Below are 21,036 nucleotides of genomic sequence, written 5' to 3'. Positions count from 1 at the left end.
GCTGGCAAATCAGACTAGAGTAATGTAGGACATTAATGAGTTGGCATGGACAAGTTGGACCAAAGGGTCTATTTTCATGCTGTATATCTCTATAGGATCTATAGTGTATTGACTTGCCTTGATTTGTATCAGGCCGGCTAACTTACCCATTCTCACAATAAGGTTGACGTTGTACTAAAGGGTGGTTTTAGTAGTCTAGATTAGATTCCCTGCAGTATGGAAATAGGCAGTTTGGCCCAACAAGTCCATACTGATCCGGACCCATTCCCCTACCGTATACTTACCCCTGACTAATGCACCGAACACTACGGGCAATTTAGCATGACCAATTCACCTGGCTTGCACATCTTTGGATTGTGGGAGGAGACCCACACAGACTCAGGGAGAATGTGCAAACTACATACAGACAGTCACCCAAGGCAGGAATCAAACCTAGGTCACTGGTGCTGTGAGGCAGCAGTGCTAACCACTGAGCCACCGTGCCACCTCAGGTTGGAAGAAGTCAAGAATAAGATTGCCATGGTTGCTCACTCCTGATTTTGTCCTATGGTGCGAGGTGAGGATAGGGTCAGACCTGCTGGCTTTGACAACTATAATGATGATAATACAACTGTTGACATTTCCTGGAGAATCTTTAAACATACTGAAAGTGACTGGAACTTATTACCAGGATTTTGGCCTGAGAGAGAGAGGAGAAAAAGAGAGAAACAAAGAAAGAAATGGAAAGTGTAACATTGCATCTGTCCCCTCTGTTAAGCACTCTGGAAATAATAAAGTTTAACGGTGCTACTAATTATGGCAAGTCTAGTCCAAAGTGGAAATGTCTTACTATCTTGCACAGCTACAGACTTCTGCTGCCTCGGAATCCACTTCCAAAACATAAGCAAAGTGATCTAGTGGCCAGGGCTCCTGGGAGGCAGGATGCTAATCCTTAGTTTTAGTCTGGTGTTGGGATTCAGATCAGTAAGAACCAGGATGGTACCCAACTACATCAGCTAATTTTCCATGGGGCATTAGCAGGGTACAACATAGAGCCTCAAAGCACCTTGGCTAGTTAGTCAGCAATGCTGACTGGTCACATTTTTACCCCTGAGTGAAAACAGTCCTAGTTAGAGTTTGATTCCAAATACTTGAGTGCAGACATCTAAGCTGCGACGCCTGTGCAGTGCTGAGAGTGTGTGCACTGTCAGAGCTACTGTTTCAGTTGTGTCCTCTCACAGCACATTTGCTGTCTTGATGCCTCAACCGACATCGCAAATGATCTGGTCATTTTCACGTTGCTGTTTGTGAGTTCTTACTATACACCAACTGACTGCTACACCTTCACAGGGTGGTAGCATTTCAAAGGACTTTCATTCAGTAAAGCACATTGGTACATATTGACAGTCATGAAAGCTGCTGTAAAGGTGCAAGTCTTTCTTGTTCCAACACTAGGAACTTGAGGCAATATAAGTGTAGATACTACAAGGTCATTTGTAAAGATCATATTTTCAGTAGGATAAAGAATCTAAGATCATGAATTGGCACAAAAACAAGAAAATACCTACAGGCTGTAATGACCCTGACCAAAAATAGATCAATGTCAAATCAAGGAGAGCACAGTGTAGAATTTATTGGTGGATTTTTTTCTATTCTGATACTCTGCTGACATTATTCATATTGATTTGGATGACGCTGACCCATCTCTCACCCTGTTTAGGAGTATTTTATAATGATTAACAATTCTGAGCTTTAAGGCAGATAAATCTCATTGGTAGAGAGCAACAAGGTTACATACAATCTATGCAATACCGAGAGTTGCTGCACTGTCGGAGGTGCCATCTCTCGGTCAAAATATTAAAGTGAGTCTGCCCTGGACATGAATTATCACAATTTCCAAGCTAACACTTGCCTTCAGTTTTGATGAAATGTCTTCAGCCTAGAGTGACATTCAGCTAGAGATCGATCTGCAGTTGCCTGGGGACAGCTCATTCAGCTACCAGCAGACTGCTGGGCGTCTTTATCTCAGTTTCAGTAAACACAGTTATGGCATTGGGAGTTGGGAGGAGGGGAGAGGAAAAGCAACAACTGTCATTGTGTATTATGACCTGATAATTGAGGTAGGGAACAATTCAGATTGGCATGTCATTCGCTTTCTACAATGTCTGTAGAAAGGTGATTACAAATGTTTATCTCCCATCTCTATACCACTCGCCAATCTACATTGTCTCGCAGACAAGCAACTTTCCCATTTAAAATTACCATTGTTCAATTCCCTCCATAATCTCATCTGTCACCCTCTCCTCTCCTATGTACCTCCAATAACACTTAAATTCTAGCAAGAGTGCTCTCTTGTGAACCTCCCCATCCTTTTCCTTGCCATTGTCAGATGCCTGATCAGGAAACTGTGGAATTCCACTCCATACCTCTCTGTTTACTTTGTGCTCCCTTAGTGTGCTCTTTAACACAGTGTTTAGACACCTATCCTCTTTGCTCCTGAAGTAACTATCAAGTTCAGCCTGAGAATTTTGCTATGAAGTGCCTTGGGGAGTTACAACAGCAGAGGCAGTGGGGGAGTCAAGATCATGGTGGAGAAGACTGTGGAGCAGAGGGATGGAATGAAACAAAGAACTACGGATGCCAAAAATCTGGAACAAAACAGAAAGTGCTGGAGAAACTCAGCAGGTCTGGCAGTATCTGTGGAGAGAGAGAAAATAGAGTTAACATTTTGAGTCCATTTTAAAAAATTCATTCTCAGGATGTGGACATCACTGGCTAGGTCAGCATTTATTGTTCATCCCTAATTGCCCCGAGGGCAGTTAAGAGTCAACCACATTGCTGTGGGTCTGGAGTCACTTGTAGGCCAGACCAGTTCAGGCTGGCAGTTTCCTTCCCTAAAGGACATTAGAGATCCAGATGGGTTTTTCTGACAATCGACAATGGATTCATGGCCACCATTAGATTCTTAATTCAAGATATTTGTTGAATTCAAATTCCACTATCTGCCGTGGCAGGATTCAAACCCATGTTCCCAGAAGGTTACCTGGATCTATAGATTAACTGTCCAATGATATGTCCACCGGGCCATTGCCTCCCCTATTGTAGGACTCTTCTTCACATGGAGGTGGCAGCTGGAGGAGGGGAAGGTGGGAGGAAGGAAGGTGAGGAAGGGTTAAGAAAGAAATACTGGAGGAGAGTGAGAGCTCAGGGAAGAGGAGAAAAATAAAAGGTGGAGAGTGCAGTGATGAGAACAAGGAGGAAGATGGGAGTGAGGAGCAAGATAAAAGGAAAAGGGGAATAATGAGATTTGAAGGAGGAGTGAGGTGATTTGGAAGATGTGGAGGAGTAAGGGTGAGATAGAGTGAGGAGGGTGAGGAATAGGGATATGAGGACATTTGTAGAAGTGAGGAGGAAGGGGAGTCATAAGGGGGAGAGAGTGAGGAGATCTGGAGGGGGAGTGACGGGGAGGGAAGTGATGGAAGGGAAGGGATGTGGGGAGATTAGTAGGAGTGAGAAGGAGGGAGATGAGGAAATTTTGATAAAGTGGTAAAGCGATTTGGAGGAGGGGAAGGGGAGTGAGGAGATTTGGAGGAGGGAAGAGGAGTGAGGAGATTTGGAGGAGGGGAAGGGGAGTGAGGAGATTTGGAGGAGGGGAAAAGGAGTGAGGAGATTTGGAAGAGGGGGAAGGGGAGTGAGAAGATTTGAAGGAGGGGAAGAGGAGTGAGGAGATTTGGAGGAGGGGGAAGGGGAGTGAGGAGATTTGGAGGAGGGGAAGAGGAGTGAGGAGATTTGGAGGAGGGGAAGGGGAGTGAGGAGATTTGGAGGGAGAAGGGAGTGAGGAGATTTGGAGGAGGGGGAATGGGAGTGAGGAGATTTGGAGGAGGGGAAGGGGAGTGAGGAGATTTGGAGGAGGGGGAAGGGGAGTGAGGAGATTTGGAGGAGGGGAAGGGGAGTGAGGAGATTTGGAGGAGGAGGAAGGGGAGTGAGGAGATTTGGAGGGAGAAGGGGAGTGAGGAGATTTGGAGGAGGGTGAATGGGAGTGAGGAGATTTGGAGGGAGAAGGGGAGTGAGGAGATTTGGAGGAGGGTGAATGGGAGTGAGGAGATTTGGAGGAGGGGAAGGGGAGTGAGGAGATTTGGAGGAGGAGGAAGGGGAGGGAGGAGATTTGGAGGAGGAGGGAGAAAGGGAGTGAGGAGATTTGATGGAGGGTGAGTGGAGCTGAGAAATGCAGTCGGGACAGTCTAACCCTGGCGCTGAAGGGTTAACAGCGCGGGGTTGGGAGCTGATAGAGCCAGGCCTGGGCAGAGAGAGAGAGAGAGAGAGGGAGGGCGGGAAAGCGAGGACAGACACATCGAGCATCGCATTGGCGCGGGCCCTGGGATGCTGCGGCAATGATTCCGGAGCGCGGCTGTGACCCACATCGCTCCTCCCAGTCACAGAGACACAGACAGAGGCAGAGTAAAACCTTCAGCCGCCTGCTGCCATTCGGCCCGGGGGCTGGGGACTGTCTCCTGGAGGAGGCGGAGATACATTCTGCAGCGTCTGGAGGGGCGAGGAGGAGAAGTGTCTGATCCTTTGACACGGAGAGAAAGAAGAGGAATACAGAGGAAAAGGAGGAATACAGAGAGGGAGAGAAGGAATTTGGAGAAAAAAAGAGGAATACAGAGAGAACGAAGAATCCAGCGAGACAGGAGAAGAAAACGGAGAGAGGAGAAATACAGATAACAAGGGAATACAGAGAGAGAGAGGAGGAATACGACGAGAAGAGGAATACAGAGAGAGAGAGAAAGAGAAACACAGAGGGAAAAAAAGAAAGAGGACGACAGAGAGGAGCACCGAGAGTGAGAGAGAGAGGGAAGGAATACGGCGAGAAAGAGAAATGGAGAAAAAGAGGAATACATAGAGAGGAGGAATACAGCGAGAAGAGGAATACAGAGAGAAAAAAAGGAAATCGGAGTAAAAGAGGAGGAATAAAGCTCGAGAGAAAAAGAGGAATACAGCAAGAAGGAAGGAGAGAGAAAAAAAAGAGGAGGAATACAGAGGAATTGAGAGAGAATGAACTGAATTAAGCTGAGAACATGGAGCCTGTGTGAGGAGAGGAGTGAATGTGGAGGGAGCTGTCCAGGGGCTGATGATGGTCAATGCTGCTGCCTCCTCGCTGCCTGGGTTTATATAATACCCGCTGTGTCAATGAGCGCCCCCGGGGGCAGCGAGCCAGGAGCCCCCGGTGTCCCCGCCCCGGCCCCCGCCGCCGCCGCCGCCCCCGCCTGAGGAATGGGCTCCCTCCCCGAAGCCTCCGCCTCCGCCACCGCCTCGGCCGGGACGGTGCGGGCGGCCGGCGCCGAGCCCCCGCCGGGCGGCGTGCCCCGGCGCCAGGAGTCGCCGATGTTCCGCCTGGACCTGGACAACTTCGACAGCTCGGAGGCGGAGGGCAGCCGCTACGTGCTGACCAGCCCGCGCTCGCTGGAGGCCTGCGCCCGCCGCGGGGTCCGGCCGGTCGAGCTGCTGCACCGCGGCGTCAACGAGTTCGCCCGCGGGGCGCCCGGCCGCTCCATGCGGGTGGCCAGCGGCCTCTACGAGGTCTACGAGCGGGAGCGCCGCCGCAAGCTGGGGGACTGCAGGCAGGAGAGGGAGAAGATCATCCGGGAGGAGGAGGAGGGCAGGCGGAGGAGGAGGAGGAGGAGAGCGGGCGGCGGCGGCGGGTTGCTCAGGAACAGCCTGCCCCCTTCCCCCAGCCCCGGCCGGGCCCTCAGCCTGGGCCCGGGCCCGGGCCGCTCCAGGAGCCAGTCGGTGGACCAGCTGCAGCGGAAGCCGCCGGCGGGCGGCGAGGTGGCCTCCTCGGACTCGGGCGCCTCCTCCTGCTCCTCGGCGGCCGCCCGGGAGGCGGGCGCGTGGAGCGGCAGCGGCGGCGGCGGCACCACCGCCCGGGGCCGCCCGGCGCCGGCCTGGGGCCTGGGCAAGAGCCTGAGCCTGGGCGACCTGTGCCAGTCGCCGGAGACCGCGCAGAAGGTGGCGCGGATGGCGCGCGAGGTGCGGCGGAGCGCGCGCGCCGAGGTGCCCGCGCGCGACCGCAAGATCGCCGCGCTGATGCTCGCCCGGCACCAGGAGGAGGAGCTGCTGAGCAGCCGCAGCCACCGCACGCACGTGGAGTGGGAGGCGCGGCGCCGGCGCGAGGCGGCGAGGCGCGAGGCCGAGGAGCGCGAGCGGCAGAGCGCGCTGCGGCACGGCCAGCGGGCGTGGGAGAGCCGGCGCGAGGCGCGACGCTCGCAGCTGAGCCGCGAGCAGGGCGAGGCGGCCAGCGTGCGGCAGCAGCGCTCCGCCCTGCACGAGGAGAAGTGGAGGCTGCTGGCGGGCAGCCAGGAGCGCCAGAGGCGGGGCCGGCGGGAGCACGCGAGGCTCGAGGCGCGGGAGAGGAAGGCGCAGCAGGAGCAGCAGCTGAGGGCCCAGGAGCTCGAGGACGAGGCGGGCGTGCAGCTGCGCGACCGGCTGCTGCACCAGAAGCTGGCGGTGGCCGGGCACAAGAAGGCGGAGAAGGAGCAGCGGCAGGCCGAGCAGAGGAAGCTGGCCAACGCGGTGGAGCGGCTGAAGCACGAGGCCGCCCTGAAGGAGATCTCCAGGGAGGTGGAGATGGAGAGGAAGGTGCTCAGGCGCTCCCTGGAGCAGAAGCTGGCCCACTCGCAGGAGAAGTACGAGCAGCTGGTGGAGCAGCGCAACAGGGAGCTGCGGGAGCGGGCCAGCCGCGAGCAGCTGCAGAGCCGGCGCGCGAGGGTGGCCGCCGAGCAGCACGAGCGGCAGCACCAGGAGCACCGGGAGGCGCTGGCGCGAGCCGCCGACAGGAGGCTGCAGCACGCGACCCAGGCGGCCCAGGAGAAGATCCACGAGGTGTCCCGCCGGGCGGTGGAGAGCCGGGCGGAGAGGGAGAGGGTGCACCGGCTCAACAGGATGAAGCTGCAGGAGGACGAGGAGTGCAAGCGCAGGGAGATCCAGGACTCCATCACCCGGAAGCTGGAGAAGAGCGAGCGCATCTTCCGAGAGAGGCAGATCGCCCTGGAGAACTCGCGGTCCCTGGCCAGGGCCTCCTTCCAAATCCGGGACAAGGTGCGCCTGGAAATAAACACCAGGACTTTCGACAAGATGGCCCTCGAGGCAGAACTGCATGCCCACCTGGACAAAAAGTAGGCCGGGCAGAGTTCCCCCCCTCTCAACCTCTGTGCTAACCCAGGGAACCAACCCAAAGCCTGCCCCCCTTTTTTATACATATATATATATATATATATAAAACTGTTTATATTGCAGGAGATTCAGTGTGTCGTGCAGCATACCATGTGCGTAATGCTTTGATGTTGACAAGGGTACAGAGCACAATTGAGCAACTGGGTAAAGGGTGTCTTTGATTTAAAGTTGCCTTTTAACACTTATTCAGCTGAATGTTTGTACGGCCCTGTGCCCCTTTTAATGGGTACGAAATGTTGGCAGCTACTAAACTTCGGCTATGGAAGGGATATCTGTTGTTCCATACGATATGGCCAAGATCCTTTCTCGCAGGACCAATCTATACAGTACACAGTCGCTGTAGATTCTTTTTTAGTTTTAAAGTTACTGTTTAAACACTGGAATGTCTTAACTCTGGTCTAACCTCGTTCGCCCAAGCTGCTGGGATCTTCGTAGTAAAAATCCTTTATCTGGTCCACTTACATCAGTTTTGATTAAGCAAAGTCAGTGCAATAAGTTTGAACTTTTAGGTTTACAGTGAATGGATGTACCGAGTGAGTGTAGATTGTTGAAAAGTGTGGTTGGTACGGCAGCGAATTTGGATTGCGAGTGAACAGAGAAGTGAACTCAGGTACTGGAAAGGCTGGAAACGAGTGGGAAATGAGGTGGAGTGGTGAATGGGAATGGTATCGTCCGAACTCAGGAATATGTAATCAGTAATCGGACCCGAAAGATGGGAAATTGCTGTTCCTCAGGTTAAGGTTCCATTTTGAAATCCAACGTGGTGGCCTTATCTGGTTAGCATTGCGGCTGTGACCACAGAAGTGTCCCATATCCTGTGTGTTTGGGGAAAGAGTCTCTCCGATTGATTTCCCCACCCAACTACCATTTTCTCACATCCCAGTCCTTCCCTTTGGTATTTATTTGCGTTATGGGAATATTGATCCATTCAGGGATTGAATTTCATTTGAAGCATCTGCTGTCTGGTCTGTTAAGTGGATTGATGCCTTGTGGACCAGGGATAATGGGAGGGATGGTGAAAGGGATGACGAGAGAGAGCACATATATACTTTTGTATATACTACACTATTGGAGTGCTTCATCTCTTTACCTCCACCCCATCCCCAGAATGTTATTTAATTTAAATGTAAGTTTCCTTTGAAAGTGGTTATTTGTTAGTGATTCTGTGAGATTCTACAATTCGATTCTATGATTCTACAGTGCCACATTAGGGGTTCCTCGGTTCATTAACAAATTTTATTTAATAATTTTTAAGAGTGGACATGTACAGTAAACATACCTTCACCACAAATATATTGACGTGGTGTTGGAAGTTTGTCAATAACATTGGAGAGATCGTTGTTGAATTAACCAAAGTTGTCATAGTTAATCACACGCATCCTTGTATTGTTGCTATTGCTAGTGGACTAGTAATGCACAGGAGGTGAGTTTCAGGAGCACTGTGATAATTGGAGAACTTTTAAAAGTCTGGAAGTAAACTGGTACAGTGAGAAAGAAAAGAGTCCAGGAGGTTGTCGGACAGTTGCTCGAAACTTAATGAGAAACCAGCCTATGTATGTGACTCCAGTGTCACACTGAACCCTTAACTGCCCTTGGAAGCGGCCTAACAGGCAAGGCATAGTCCCACCATCTTCTCAGGGTGGCTACGGTTGAGTGTGTACATCAGCCTTATCAGTGTGATCTCATATCCTGAGACTGACCTTTAAAACATTGAAGCGTTCACAAAGCCAACGTCAACTGGGACTTGCTCCTCTCCCTCTCCCAGTTAAAACATCTGAATCTGGTTTTTACACAGGAGAATAGATCAAAGACAAGACAGGAATTCTGAATTTTTGTCACCTGACTTACACTCTGTCCACAGTGCCATCTGTTCAGTGTGAGAAGAAAGCAGACTATCGAAGTGGCATTCCCAACATTGTGCCCATCAGGCAAGATTGTAGGCACACACGTAGAAATAACAGCAATTACATGAGTCACATCTTCACAAATCCTGCTGCTTGCACATTCCTGCCCTCCCAAAGAATCCTTTTTTTGCCAAAATGTTCAACATATTCACTTTGCTTTTTAATTAATTCATCCACAGAAGCTATTGTGACAGCAAAAGCTGCAAAATCCTTATTGAGTTACAGTTCTTAAGTGGGGCTTGCCTTCATCCTGTTCACAAGCTTCCGTGGCCTTGCCCCTCCCTATCACTCCACTGCCTTAACCTTTCATATTCTTGTTTTTAATTGCTCCTTTCTTTCTGCATTCTTGCATATCCATTCCTTGTCAAAGCATTGTGTCCCATGTAGTGCGGTTGAGCATTAGGAGCAGCTAGTCCATTGTTGATTGGTGGCTGAGATTTATATCCCTCTGGTACCCTTGATGCTAGGGATGACCTGCCGCTGTCTCAGTTAAATGCCTGATTAATTGATATTTAATACAGGTTGGCCTTCCTGAAGAGAGATGGCATGGAGTTGCTACCAGGTCGAAGGCAAGATCTCCACCACCTGTAATAAATTATGTTCAAATTATCCACTAAGTTGAAGCACTTCTTCAAAATTGTTGAACCTTGTTTTTAACTTTTCTGTTCATAGGGAGTATCTTTTCATAACAGTCAGATATTAGTTGCTATGACTCCTGTTGTGGACTAGAATAAACCCCCTCAAACAATGCAGAAGATAGTCTACATCTTAATTTTTTTTAACTTTAAAGGTAAACATAAGGTGTTGCATTCCAGATGCAATTTGCTTGGCCAAACTACTGAGTTTAAAGCAAAATGCACTCTATTCATCCAATACAGTTAAAATACAACAAAAGAAGGAATTGTGAATAAGTTAGCTTTATTGGAAAACCAAACAGTAACTACTATTAATTAACTGTGTCAGCATATTCAAAACACAGATTGTCTCATATACAGCTCCTGTAGCAGCACAGAATACCAACTTAACCCAGAGAGGGAAAGAATGGCTTTCACTTCTTCAAGACCCTATCAGCAACTGCTGAAAGCTAAAGATTTTGGTTCTCTGGGAGCTTGGCCACACCCACTCAGGCTGCTTCTATTGTTCCAACTCTAAAAAGAAACCCTAAGGTCTCTCCAGCTGTTTACTCCCTTACAGACCACTTGGCGCTCTCATGCAATCTCACTTTTTAAAAAAAGACAAAGTAATCTTTTAAAGCCACAACATTGTCACACCCTTTAATCTCACAACCACAATCTGACCTCTTTCCCACCCTTTTCTAACACGACAGTTCTCCAATCCTCATCCGTTCACATGCAATCTAAACAAAATATCATTTGGGTTAATCCAGTCTACGCCCATCTAAATATGAAACCCCAAAGAACCATCAATCTTTTTAAACCCCAATGCATTTTGCACCCTAGCTCCCCACCTCATCATTTCCACGCGCTAGCTTACAAAATTGTTTTTACTAATGACTCGTATATTCCTGATGAAGGGCTTATGCCTGAACCGTCGATTCTCCTGAGCCACGGATGCTGCCTGACCTGCTGTGCTTTTCCACATTTTTAACTCTGATTCTCCAGCATCTGCAGTCCTTATTTTCTCCTAAAATCTTCTTTTTGCCATATATCAACCTTAAACCTGTGATAAAACTTCTTATCTAAATATAAACCCAATCACTCCAGTCCCTAATTAATGTGCTGTACAAAAACAGTAATTAGCTTTTAGTGGTTAATTGGTTCAGAGATTATATTTGCAAGGAAAACTCCCCTGGTCTTTTCAAATCAGTGGCATGGGATCTTTTACAGTTGCCTGAAAGAACAGGCAGGGATTGAATTCAGGGTCTCACGTGAAAGTTGGCACTATCATCCTTCCTCAGGACTGCAACGGGGTGTCAGCCCGGATCTGGGCTTAAGGCTGTGATGTCATATTTGTACCTGTAATATTCTGACTCAGAAGACGGTATAGTGTAATTCAGTATGCAAAGGAAACTGGAGGTTTATTTGCAGTTCAAGTCCAGTGACAGGTCAAAAACCCCTCAGCTAGACATTCTGAATACAGTGAAAAAATCAAATTCTGGAGATCACAGCGGGTCAACAAAATGTTAGCTTGCGCTTTCTCTCTGTCTCTCCATGGATGCCGTCTGACCCGCTGTAATCTCCAGCATTTGTTGTTTTCAGCACAGATTCCGGGATCTGCAGTAATTTGCTCCCAGCTCCTGAATATAGGATGCTTCCTGAATTGCCTAAACTACTCTGACTAGCTATTGATCATCTCCATTGCTCTGGGCTTTTCCACTTGACAATCAAGGTTTAATAAGTCAGTCACGAATACAAGCACACCACTGGTGTACATTCTCAACTATAACTATAAAGCAAGCAGAGATAACAGTGGCACAGTGAAATTGTCATTTGTACAGTAATCTAGATGCTTAGGGTAAAGCTCTGAAAGCAGGGATTTTGCTCTGCAGTCGTAGTGTCCCTACGTCTGGTCCAGTGAGTTGTACTAACAATTGTGAACACTGAAAGTATCCATGCAAAGCAGAGAGGTTACATTAAATCTGTAGAGATTTTTGGTTTGATCGCATTCAGTACTACATAGAGGTCTGTCTCTGTAAGAAAAATATAAAGGTACTGGTGAAGATGTACAATCCTGAAAACAGGCTGAGAGGTTATGATTATTCTTGAAAACAGAAGAATGAGAAGATAATCTGATGGACGTCTTTTTACGTACGAAGGGACCTAAATATTCAGGGGCATGTGACTTCTGAGAAGGACAGGCAGGTAAGAAAGATGGTGGGGTCGCTTTGTAAATATAGGATAGAACTAAAATGATAGCAAGGAATGATCTTGAATTGAAAGATGTAGATTCCATATGATTGACGTAAGAAATAATTGGAAGAAGTCACTCATGGGAGTAGTTGTTTGGTAGGATAGAGAATAAATCAGGTTATAATGAATATGTGTTTTTAAAAAAATGTAGTACATTAATCATGGATGACTTTAATTATCACATAGATTGGGAAAATCAAATTGGTAGACTTAGCCATGAGGAAAAGTGTATTTGGGAAGACTTCCTCGAGCAATATGTTGTGGATCCGGCCAGGGATTAAGCTGTTTTGGATCTGATAATGTGGTAATCAGGCGTGTTTAAAAAATGACCTCCAGAGTAACAAATGATCTCCCTGTTTCCTTGGGAACAGAGACCATAACATGGTAGAAATTAGCATGCGGTTTGAGAGGGAGAAACTCAGGTCAGAGACAGTTGCGATAAACTCAAATAAGAGCAATTGGAATAGAATGAGAAGTGAGCTTGCTGGAGTGGACCGTGTAAGGAATTTAGCAGCAGAGACAGTGTAAGCACAACGGCAGAAGATAGTTTAAGAAGATAGTTGATGTCTCATAGCAAAGAGATATTTCAGCAAGAAAGAAAAATTTCAGGAAGGGGTAGTTATCCAGTGAAGGTAAGGACAGCATCAGATTGAAAGAAAAAAATAGTGTAGCAAAGATTGGTGGTAAGCTAAAGGATTAGAGAAGTTTTAAAAACCACCAAAAAAGAAGAAAATAATGTTGATTGTAAACTTGCTAATAATATCAAGTCAGACAGCAAAAGCTTCTTTAAGTGTATAAAATAGCCTACTTCTAATTCTACATCTTATCCCTCTTATGGACTTGATACATCAGATTTAGAGAGAGAAAGTTTGTATTTCAGGGAAATTCCTGGGCTCAAAAATCTGAGATAGTCATTAATAAATCCAATAAGGAATTGAAGTCTTCATCCAAGAATGGGGAGAGGTGGGTGACATGGAACATGGTGTGATGTGAAATGGTTTTGGCAAATAGCATAGGTGTGTTGAAGTGAAACATAGATAAGTACAGAGAGCAGAAAGGAATGTAAGGGTACACTTAGAGAATTAGGTTGGCAGTTCTAGTTTCACCCACTGCATGTTTGGGCAATTATCCAGCAGGCATCAGTGGAGAGGGCAAGGAGCACGGAATGCCCTCTCACCACCTCATTAAATGGTCCTTCTCCCACCCCACCTCACCCCAGCACACAACTATGGCACTCAGCTGCTGAACTCTCTGATCGATCCTTCACCTCCTGGCTCTCCCCAAGACTGAAGAGCAGCTTTAAAGCAGACCGCGGGGAGTTGCATAATGTCCAGGGTTGACCTGCAATCTACATCCATTGAAGATGAATTATCCAGACATTCCTGTGAGCAACTCGGTGGAGGGGGGTGAGGGGGGAATCATCATTAAGGCATTAAAGAGGAGGGTGTGTTTGATTTGATTTTCTTTACACACAGTTTCCTTTGTTCGTCATCAGGACTTATACACTAAATGGTAAGGTCCTCGGGAGTGTTGCTGAACAAAGAGACCTTGGAGTGCAGGTTCATAGCTCCTTGAAAGTGGAGTTGCAGGGAAATAGGATAGTGAAGAAGGTATGCTTTCCTTTATTGGTCAGAGCATTAGGTGTGGAAGTGGGGAAATCATGTTGCAGCTATACAGGACATTGGTTGGAATGCTGCGTTCAATTCTGGTCTCCGTGTCTTAGGAAAGAATTTGTTAAACTTGAAAGGATTCAGAAAAGATTTACACGATGTTGCCGGGGTTGGAGAGTTTGAGCTACAGGGAGACCTTCAGTCCAACACGTCCATGGCAACGAGATATTCTAAATTAATCTAGTCCCCTTTGCCCATATCCCTTTAAACCCTCCCTATTCGTATATCCATCCAGATACCTTTCAAATGTTGTAACTGTACCAGCCTCCACCCCTTTCTCTGGCAGCTCATTCTATACACGTAGCACATCTGTGTAAAAAAAGTTGCCCCTTAGGTACCTTTTACGTCTTCCCCTCTCACCTTAAACTTATGGCCTCTAGCTTTGGACTCCCTTAACCCACATGAAAAATCTTGTCCATTTACCCTATCCATAACCCTCATCATTTTATAAACCTCTACATGGTCACCACTCAGCTTCCGACGCTCCAGGGAATTAAGGTGAGGGGAAAGATTTAAAAGGGGATCTAACGGGCAACTTTTTCACTCAGAGGGTGGTGTGTGCATGGAATGAGCTGCTAGAAGAAGTGGTGGAGGCTGGTACAATAACAACATTTAAAAGGCATCTGGATGGATACATGAATAAGGAGGGTTTAGAGGGATATGGGCCAAGTACTGGCAAAGGGATCAAGATTAATTTAGGATACCTTATTGGCATAGACGTGTTGGATTGCTTCTGTGCTGTGTATCTCTATGTCTGTATGAGAAGTGCTGGAGAGAGCAAGAAAGTGCTGTTTACCATGGCAGTGTGGGAGGCTGACATTTCCAGGAATACATCCAACCTATGTAGGCAGTTACCCGGCAATGTGACTGTAACCAGGGAATAGCAGCCTGGAGTGAGACCAAAAACTTGCTAGAAATGTTTGGCGGATCAAACAATATCCAAGGGCTTCAGTCGTGAGGAAAAGGTTAAAGAGGTTGGATCTGTCCTCCTTGGAAAGAAGAAGGCCGAAGGGGGATTTGAGAGAGATTTTCAGAGTCATGTTGGGTTGGATAGATCTGGAGAAACTGCCCCTGCATGTGAAAGAAACGAATGAAAGGGCACCGTTTTAAAATGATGTGTCAATGAAGCAAGGGTAATGGGAGAAAAATCTTTCTATAACAGTCTACAGCTGTACGGTGCTTTACCTATACTTCTTCCGTTTAGTGCGCTGTATTCACAGTTCACAGCATGCCCCTCTGCACAATGGGAAGAACAGATGCAGACTGGGTGACGGCTGGCTGGGACAGCCTCACTCAATTTGCGAGTGTGACCCTCTGGATTTTCTGTCACTTCAATTCTCCGTCCCACTCTGACCTCTCAACCCTTGCCCTCCTGTATGATACAAGTGGAGCTGAGCCAAAGCTTCAGGAATGACTGCGTTTTCTGGGCTTTTACTTGGAGTTTAACAGCTTCGGACCTTAATCTCTCCTCATTTCCTCCACACCCCACTGCAGCTGTTGGTATCTTTGCCATCCCCACTTAGCCTCCCCCTCGAGACATCTTATTTTTCATCGATCTGAAACAATCACTCTGTTCCTCCCTCAGTGGAACCTGCTGCGTACTCTCTCAGCATTTTCCGGTTTCGTTTTGCATTTCTAGCATCCGCAGGACCTCGTTTTTGTAAATATCGCCTGGCATGGATCAGAAATGGAAATTGGTGATAGCAAAGATGATGGTTGACCCCATACTGTATCCATATCATTAGTTGTCCCTTTACTCTAAGAATCACTAAAAGGGGAGATGAATGGTTAGATTTTACTGTACTGTACTACACGGACTGCCCTTTATAGAGAGTTTTGTTGCGTTTTGCTTTCTGATTTTGAGCTATTTATTCTGTGTTAAAATTGGTGCTGACTGGCACTTTGCCTGTGAAAGTGGCAGGTGTATTGGAATGGTGCAGTAATAAAATGTTGTATTAAGATTGCTGCTGTTTAAATGTTTCTTTTTTGAAAAAAAACCTCGCAGCTCTCTCATTTTTGTTTCTTTTGCCGTGATAATGATGACAGGACTCCCCAGTTTATCTAATAGTTTCCACACTGGCAATACAACCCAAAAAGGTTTCACAGCTGATTAACAGATTTTACTGAAGCACAGTTTCCACTCTGTAAAATAGAAAAAGAAGATGCTAGTTAACTTGCACGAACTGCAATGTGATCGAGGAGCAGATGAGTTAGTTTCGCAACATGCAAGACCATTCAGCCATATTGCCTGATGGATCAAAATTGGCCAGAGTACCAGCCTTGCTATTCTTTGGATCTTCTGCATCTACCTACAAGGGAAGATGTGACCTTGATTTAACGTCTGATTTGAAAGAAGGCAACTCCGACATTACAGTATGTCCTCAGAACTGAACGGGGATGACGGCCCGCATTACCTCTGAAGTGGAATTTTAATTTAACCTGTGACCTTTGTCTCAGCAAGGTGAATGCCACCAGTGAACCACAGCCTTGCATATTCATGAAGACCTGCAAGATGAAGTGAAAAGCTTATTTAATGGTCAAATTTAGTGCCAGATCAAGTACACCTCAATCAGGTTCTTTGGAACCTGGGGTACTTACAGTAGTGCATTTTGTGCTGTGGTTGGCCATAGTTCGGTCATTTTCATTGCCTACTTTGGGCTAAGACCAGCTGTATGCAAGAAAAGCACTGGCATTCTTTTCCACATAAATGTAATTGTGTGTTGGGGAAATGATGTTTATAACGTATACAGCGATGTACAGCACTCAAACCCCTTGATCCAACCTGTCCAGGCCAACCAGATATCCTAAATTAATCTAATCCCATTCGTCAGCATTTGGCCCATATCCCTCTAAACCCTTCCTTTTCATTTCTCCATCCAGGTGCCTTTTAAATGTTGTAATTGTACCAGCTTCCACCACCTCCTTTGGAAACTCATTCCATTCATACACCACCCTCTGCATGAAAAAGTTACCCATCAGGTCCCTTTACTGTAATCTTTCACCCTTCACATTAAACCTATGTCCTCTCGTCCTTGGACTCTCCTACCCTGGGTGTTCACCCATTCCATGTTCCTCATGATTTTGTAACTTGTATATCATCAGCTTCAGAAGCTCCAGGGAAAACAGCCCCAGCCTATTCAGCCTCTCCCTATAGCTCAAACCCTTCAACAGTGGCAACATCGTTATAAATATTTTCTGAAACATTTCAAGTTTAAGAAGGTAGGGGAGGCAATAGCCCGAGCTGGACTGTTAATCCTGAGACCCAGGTAATGTTCTGGGCACTTGGGTTTGAATCCTGCCACAGCAGATGGTGAAATTTGAATTCAATAAAAAAAACAGTCTGGAATTAAGAGTCTAATGATGACCATGAATCCATTGTCAATTGTTGGGGAAAAACCCATCTGGTTCCCTAATGCCCTTCAGGGAAGGAAACTGCTGTCTTTACCTGGTTTGGCCGACATGGGACTCTGGACCCACAGAAATGTGGTGACTAGCGAGTTTTGAGAGGATTTGTAGCTCAGGTTGAGATTCTAAATGTAGGTTTGCTCGCTGAACTGGAAGGTTCGTTTTCAGGCGTTTCGTCACCATACTAGGTAACATCTTCAATGAGCCTCTGAATGAAGCACTGGTGGTGTAGCCCACTTTCTGTTTATATGTTTGAGTTTCCTAGCATTGGTGGTCATTTCCTGTGGTGACATCATTTCAGACGGTGATGTCATTTCCTGTTCTTTTCTCAGTGGTGCCCAATGGGCAACAAATGCTGGCCTAGACAGTGACGCCCATATCCTGTGAATGGATTTTAAAGAAATCATTCCTATACGCTCTTTTATTAGATCATACTGGAATAATGTGCATAGTTCTGCTTCCTAGATGGCAAAAAAAAGACAAAGGGGAACTGGAGAACGTACAAATAAAAGTTTAAAAGGATGAAAGCAAGATTGAAGTTACCTGGGCCTCTGTGCTTAGGGAAAGATAAGGAAAAGGAGTTGGACATGATGGGGGTTTTCAAAATTTATGAAGGAGTTTGATTGAGTAGTTGTAGAAATGGTTCCACTTCATGGTAAATGACCATTAATTGCCATATTTACAGGATTGTCATTAATAAGGGACTGCTTTACCCAGACAGTGGTTAGAATGCAGAAATTAAGACCAGGAGGTGACTTTGAGAGGGAGCCGAGATGCAGTCATGAAATAAATGAAAACACTGCAAATTGGATTTTATTAAATAGAAAGAGGCATGTGTGGAGTGTAAGATGTGTAAATTTTACATAATTCCAAATTGTACCTCTTCAGAGTCATCCAATAGCTCAGCAGTTCAAAATGCCAAATCCCAGTTGACATTGAGGGGGGGGTCTTCACTTTTAGTTCCTGCCTTCACCTCCAGATGGGTAGTTGACAGGAGAGAAATGGTCAGCCTTTTGACTTTCTACACAAACAGCATTAAAAATCACACAACACCAGGTTATAGTCCAACAGTGTCGCTCCGAAAGCTAGTGTGCTTCCAATTAAACCTGTTGGACTATAACCTGGTGTTGTGTGATTTTTAACTGTGTACACCCCAGTCCAACACCGGCATCCCCAAATCGTGACTACTACACAAACAGCAGTTGACTTGCATGGAGCCAGAATCTAAAATGATGGCTGATGCTGTTTGAAGAGCTGCAGTGCAAGGCACATATTTTTTAATTAATTTGTTGATCCAGTGTTTATTCTTTTAATGCAAATATCCAAACCATTGCCCTAAGCAATCAAGAGAGGAAACATTAAGTTTTAATCAAAAGTGCACAATGTGGTCAGAAAATAACAGTTTAATGATGTTGTATTCAGCACAGCTAAGGGTACCGCAAAAGATTTAGTTTTTCAGACATGCCTCGTGTTTGTTTAAGATGACCACGAAGAACACAATTAAAGAAAGACTAACTTTTCTCTTGTACAACACCTTAGTACATCAAAGTACCAGACGAGACAATCTAATTTTAGTGATGTAGGTTGTGAAGTAATGAGTGGCTGGGTCGCAGTGCAGGGTTTCCTGCGGATTTTGGAAATAGCTTTTCATCTCATTTGAAAACAGGGCACCCCTGACAATGCCTCACTGCACTAGGGGGTTGTTAGCCAACATTGCAAGCTCAAATCTCTAAAATGGATTGGGACTGACTCAGTTATACAATCATACGGCACAGTAACAGATCCTACAGTCCAGCCGGTCCACGTTGACTAACATCCCAAAGTAAACTAGCCCCACCTGCCTGGGTTTGGTCTGCAAACATTTCTTATTCATGTAGTTATCCAGATGTCTTGTAAACATTGTAAATGTGCCTGCAATTTCCTCTGGAAGTTTGTTCCACACAAGAACCACTCTCTTTGTGTTAAAAAAAATTCTCCTCATGTCTCTGTTAAATCTTTCTCCTCTCACCTTAAAAGTGTGCCACTAGTCTTGAAATCCCCCATCCTAGGGGAAAGACACCTGCCATTCACCTTATCTATACTATTCATTATTGTATAAACCTCTAGAAGGTCACCCTTCAACCGTCTATGCTCAAGTGAAAAAAGTCCCAGCTTATCTAGCCGCTCCTTATAATTCAAACCCTCCACTTTCAGCAACATCCTGGTAAGTGTCTTCAGAACCCTAGGTAAAAACAAGGACTGCAGATGCTGGAAACCAGTGTCTAGATTAGAGTGGTGCTGGAAAAGCACAGCAGGTCAGGCAGCATCCGAGGAGCAGGAAAATCGACGTTTTGGGCAAAAGCCCTTCATCAGGAATAGAGGACTATTCCTGATGAAGGGCTTTTGCCTGAAACGTCGATTTTCCTGCTCCTTGGATGCTGCCTGACTTGCTGTGCTTTTCCAGCACCACTCTAATTTAGACTCTTCAGAACCCTGTCCAGCTTAATAATATCCTTCCTATAACAGAGTGACCAGAACTGCATACAGTATTCCAGAAGAGGCTTCACCAACAGCTTGTACATTAGGTCTCAACTCCTATCCCCAAGGTCTGAGCCATGAAGGCAAGAATGCCTTCATGACTACCATATCTACCTATGATGCAAACTTTAAAGAATTATGTACTTGAACCCCTAGGTCTCTCTGTTATACAACATTACCCAAGGCCTTACATTTAACTGGATAAGTTCTGTCCTTGTTTGTTTTACCAAAATGTAATACCTTGCATTTATCCAAATTAAACTCCATCTGCCACTCCAGAGCCCATTGACCCAAGCTGATTAAAATCTCTTTGTAATCTTAGACAACCTTCAGTGACCATTACACCACCAATTTTGGTGTCCTCCGCGAGCCTATCATCATTCGTCGTTCTCATCTAAATCCTTAATATAAATGACAAATAAAAGTGGACCGATCATTGATCCCTGTTGGACACAGCTAGTAACAGACTTCCACTCTGAAAAATAACATTCCACCATCAGTCCCTGTCTCCTGCGTTAAGCAAATTTTGTATCCAAGTGGCAAATTCACTCTGAATCCCATGTCATCTAACCTTACTAATTAGTCTACCATGTCAAAGGCTTTTGCCCAAAATGTTGATTCTCCCGCTTCTCGGATGCTGCCTGACCTGCTGTGCTTTTCCAGCACCACACTCTCGACTCTGATCTCCAGCATCTTCAGTCCTCACTTTCTCCAAGTAAAGAATGTCTACTGCTCTGCCCTCATAAATCTTGGTTACTTCCTCAAAAATATTCAGTCAAGTTTGTGAGACATGATTTCCCTCTCACAAAACCATGAAGGCCGATCCTCAATCATTCCTTGTCTCTTCAAATGCATATAAATCCTATCCTTCAGAATCACCTCCAACACCTTCCCCACCGCTGAAGTCAGACTCACCGTTCTATAGTTCCCAGGTTTCTCCTTAGGTCTTTTCTTAAACAAAGGCACAATATTGGACACTGAAGGCACCTCATCCATTGTTATGAACGTTACAAATATTTCTGCAAAGTGTTCTGCAATTTCCTCCCTAACTTCCCACAATATCCTGGGATACACTAGATCAGGTCTGGATATTTATCTACTTTCGTATTTTCTCAGACCTCCAGCACTTTCTCTTCTGTAATGTAAACTGTTTACATAACATCAATATTTATTTCACTGAGCCCTCTGGCCTCCGTTTCTTTCTCCACAGTAAAAACTGATGCAAAATATTCATTTAATATTTCTCCCACCCCCTATCATTCCAAGACAATGATGACCTCTTTAATCTTTAAGTCAAGTGTGCTACTCACTGAACTGGGATCAGCCCTGAATCTGTGGAGCATTCCAGTCCTAATCTTATATTCACCATCTCATAAATTCAAACCATTTACACTGAACCAGCTTGTTTGACTGAGGACATTGAAATATTGAACAGTGCAAATTCTGAAGGAGGTGCAA

The 21,036-nt window shown here is 46.1% G+C and overlaps 1 protein-coding gene across 1 annotated transcript; it reads left to right on the top strand.

Annotated features, from left to right (window-relative positions):
- Positions 1 to 4,423: 4,423 nt before the first annotated feature.
- LOC132818110 (coiled-coil domain-containing protein 177-like) lies at positions 4,424 to 14,238 on the top strand. The gene has a single exon (XM_060828807.1). The coding sequence runs from the start codon at positions 5,254 to 5,256 to the stop codon at positions 7,156 to 7,158; it is 1,905 nt and encodes a 634-aa protein (XP_060684790.1). The 5' UTR covers positions 4,424 to 5,253; the 3' UTR covers positions 7,159 to 14,238.
- The last annotated feature ends 6,798 nt before the right edge of the window (positions 14,239 to 21,036 follow it).

This window comes from Hemiscyllium ocellatum, chromosome 8, assembly GCF_020745735.1.
Source record: "Hemiscyllium ocellatum isolate sHemOce1 chromosome 8, sHemOce1.pat.X.cur, whole genome shotgun sequence".
NCBI lineage: Eukaryota > Metazoa > Chordata > Chondrichthyes > Orectolobiformes > Hemiscylliidae > Hemiscyllium > Hemiscyllium ocellatum.
The sequence above is the reverse complement of the archived record's forward strand: the minus strand, read 5'-3'. Positions and strand labels throughout refer to the sequence as shown.